Source organism: Benincasa hispida, chromosome 1 (genome assembly GCF_027475165.1).
Source record: "Benincasa hispida cultivar pf3 chromosome 1, pf3_genome.v1.1, whole genome shotgun sequence".
NCBI classification, from domain to species: Eukaryota; Viridiplantae; Streptophyta; class Magnoliopsida; order Cucurbitales; family Cucurbitaceae; genus Benincasa; species Benincasa hispida.
The window spans coordinates 19,214,262-19,218,068 of record NC_143478.1 but is presented as its reverse complement, the minus strand read 5'-3'; the positions used below and the strand labels follow the sequence as shown (position 1 = coordinate 19,218,068).

Sequence of the window (3,807 nt, the reverse complement as noted above, 5' to 3'; positions counted from 1 at the left end):
TTATACGTTAGTGTATATTTAAAAATACTTGAAACATTATTAAATTCTTTTTTCAGGTTCAAAATCACTTTAAAATTCGACTTTGTAATTAATAAATGGAGCTTAAATTATCCTTTTTCCTCACTAAAGGTTAGAGGTCGATCACATTTCGTAGTTGTCCATAAAAGAAAAAAAAAACCTGTAATTTAAAATATTTTAATGAATAAAAAAGAAAAATTTCCTATGACCGGTTAAATTCCGTCCTCCTCACTCTGCCTATAAATCCACAATCTCCATCGTTACTTCCACACCAACAAATACCTCAAAACATCCCCTTCAATGGCGGCCTCCACTTCCCTCGCTTTCTTCTCCTCTATTCTCTTCCTCCTCTTCTCCATTTCCATCGCCAAAACCTCTTTCCGCCCCAAATCCCTCGTTCTCCCCGTCACCAAACACCCATCTCTCCAATACATCACCCAGATCCATCAACGAACTCCTTTGGTTCCGGTGAAGCTCACGGTGGACCTTGGCGGGCAGTTCATGTGGGTCGACTGTGACCGTGGCTACGTTTCTTCCACCTACAAGCCTGCCCGTTGCCGCTCTGCCCAATGCTCCCTCGCCTCTAAATCCAGTTCCTGCGGCCAGTGCTTTTCGCCGCCCCGCCCCGGCTGCAACAACAACACTTGCGGCCTTTTCCCCGGAAACACCATTATCCGCCTCTCCACTAGCGGAGAAGTTGCCTCCGACGTCGTCTCTGTTTCCTCCACCGATGGCTTCAATCCAACCAGAGCCGTGTCGCTGCCGAACTTTCTTTTCGTTTGTGGCTCAACGTTTCTCCTCGAAGGCCTCGCCGGCGGCGTAACTGGAATGGCCGGATTTGGCAGAACCGGAATCTCTCTGCCTTCACAATTCGCTGCCGCTTTCAGCTTCAACCGAAAATTCGCCGTTTGCTTGAGCGGCTCCACCAGATTCCCTGGCGTCATATTCTCCGGGAACGGCCCATACCATTTCTTACCCAACACCGACTTAACAAAATCCCTCACTTATACCCCACTTTTCATCAACCCGGTCAGCACCGCCGGCGTCTTCTCCGCCGGAGAAAAATCCGCTGAGTATTTCATCGGCGTTAAATCAATCGTCATCAACTCCAAAACCGTCCCACTCAATACGACTCTCCTCAAAATCGACAGCAACGGAAATGGCGGTACAAAAATCAGCACGGTGAATCCATACACCGTATTGGAATCGTCAATTTACAACGCGGTGGTGAAAACGTTCACGACGGAGCTGTCGAAAGTTCCGAGAGTGGCGGCGGTGGCGCCGTTTGGGGTTTGTTATAATTCAAAGAGCTTTTCAAGTACCCGATTGGGGCCGGGCGTGCCGTCGATTGATTTGATTTTGCAGAACAAGAAAGTGATTTGGAGAATCTTCGGTGCGAATTCGATGGTGTTCGTAAACGACAACGTTTTGTGCTTGGGATTTGTTGACGGAGGAGTTGAACCAAGAACAGCGATTGTTATTGGGGCCCACCAAATTGAGGATAATTTACTTGAATTTGATCTAGCCACTTCAAGACTTGGATTTAGCTCAACTTTACTGGGTCGGATGACTACTTGTGCTAATTTCAACTTTACTTCTAATGCTTGATTAATTAAAATTAAGCTTTTAGTTAATCAAAATGGTGAAAGTCCCATCAAATAAATGTTGCTACTTTTGAGGGTTTGTATTGTATTTTTATTATTGAATAATTGATGCTTCTTTATTTTAAAAAATAAACTTTGTTGTATTTATTGATTGGATAATGGATGGTGCTCTGCATATGATGGGACTCGAGTTGGATTTGGATAAATAAATCGTCCCCGTGCCAATGATTATTTTTTAATTAAACTCCATTTCTGCCTTTCCGGAAACAATGCTATTATTAAATTTTCATAAGGAAAAACCTTATATTAATAAATGTGTGGGAAAACTAATCTGTAGTCCCCAAGGTTTGAAGGTGCATTTATAATTATATCACATTTCGAATTCAAAAAATAAGTTTAAGGAACAATTTTAGGGAGAAGAGGTACAATTTTTTTTAAAAATACTGTAGCTAACCTGTTTTGAAAGTTCAAGAATTAAAAATGTAGATTTTAAATTTTAATGACTCAGTACCCACTTAAAAATTTGAAGATTAAAAATGTAATTTCTATTAATTATTTATTAGAGGTAGATGCCATATTCAAAATAAATAATAAATAAATATCTTCATCTACGTGTTGTTTCTTTACGTTTTTAATGAGGGATCTTAGCTATCTTAAATTCACACTCCTTGAATCAGATCCTAATTTTTTTTAAATCGAATAACTACCTAAGATTTCATCTTAAGACCAAATTGACAATGAGAGATGTAACTCTTATAATGTATGTGAGTTCATCCTATTTTTTAACATGAGTCGATAATTTTGGACACATTAAAATATTATTATGTACAATGATTCTTAATTAAATATACATTTAGAAATGATTAAGAACTAAATTGTAATTTCATAAATGATAATTGTATCTAGGTAGAATATAAGTTTTTTATTTTATTTTATTTTTACAACAGGAGTACGAGAATCAAACTTATTAACCACATTAGTTAATAATATAAATTTATGTTAGTTGAATTAGATTAAAATGAAATTTAAATCTTATTTCTATGCACTAAATTCACATAAAATAAAAATTTGGGTATAAGTTAAGTTGTATCTATCTTTATCTATCATGTGACAATTTTTTTAAAAAAAATATATTTATGTTTTACTACTTAAAGAAAATGGGATGCATAAAATTAAATACAACTTAAACTACATCTCATCATTGTCCTTCGCAATATTTATTATTGATGCATTTTATCAATATTTATCAATTTTTTTTTTTTTAAATAAGGTGTGTAAAAGAGTAAAATTAAAGGCACAAAAAAAAAATTTTAATTATTAAACATCTCAGCATTAAAGAATGAGCGGTTAGTTTTCCTTTTTAATCGTAAAAAACAAACCCGGCTAATAACTCTGTTTAATACTGAGATGGAATCTTTATCCCAAAAAAAAAAAAAGAAAAAATACTGAGAGAATATTTTGTTATTATTATTTATTTTAAACTTTCCCAAAGTATTAATTCAGTAATTGCAGCATGACTAAATTACGAAATAGTCATATATATCACTATTTTTTTTTTTTTTAAAAAAAAGAAAGCTTTACTTAGAAAAAATAATTTAATAAAAAAATAGTAGGAGAATTAAGACGCCACATTTAATGAAACATTATCTATACTAGTAAATAACCTATGTCGGATAGTAAAGCACAATACATTTTTTTTTAATAAGTTTGAAGGAAACGTATATTTGATGTTTGAAATTTAAGATTAGACACGTTAGTCTCTTTTGACGTAATTTTAACTTAAAAGATCGATGACGTCTCTTTTAACATAATTTTAATCTAAAAGATCGATGACGGGATTGTTGTCTTCTAATATGTCGATTTTTATTTGATTACATGAAAAATCAAAATATTTTTAAAAATCTCTTGATATTCCACGTGCCATAGACATAACTTCTTAATTCATAGTACACCAATCGTTGTAGTCCATCAAAGTTGTATGAGACTCAAATAACAAAATAATATATCATTTGATAACATAGGTTAAATATAGGATAGATATAGATATATAATGTGTACTACCAATAATATTAGAAATTTCTTGTGTTGAGTCTACCAACCGTGGTTGTTTGCCACTAATTGGTTTCAACCAACCATCTTAACTTGTCAATTGTTTAAGGTTTCCAAAATAAGATTCACTAGGAAA

At 34.3% G+C, this 3,807-nt stretch overlaps 1 protein-coding gene across 1 annotated transcript; it reads left to right on the top strand.

Moving 5' to 3' along the window:
* The first annotated feature begins 205 nt into the window (after nucleotides 1-205).
* On the top strand, nucleotides 206-1,755 carry LOC120084535 (putative aspartic proteinase GIP2). The gene has a single exon (XM_039040361.2). It carries the CDS (start codon nucleotides 319-321, stop codon nucleotides 1,624-1,626), a length of 1,308 nt encoding a protein of 435 aa, XP_038896289.1. The 5' UTR covers nucleotides 206-318; the 3' UTR covers nucleotides 1,627-1,755.
* Nucleotides 1,756-3,807: the final 2,052 nt, after the last annotated feature.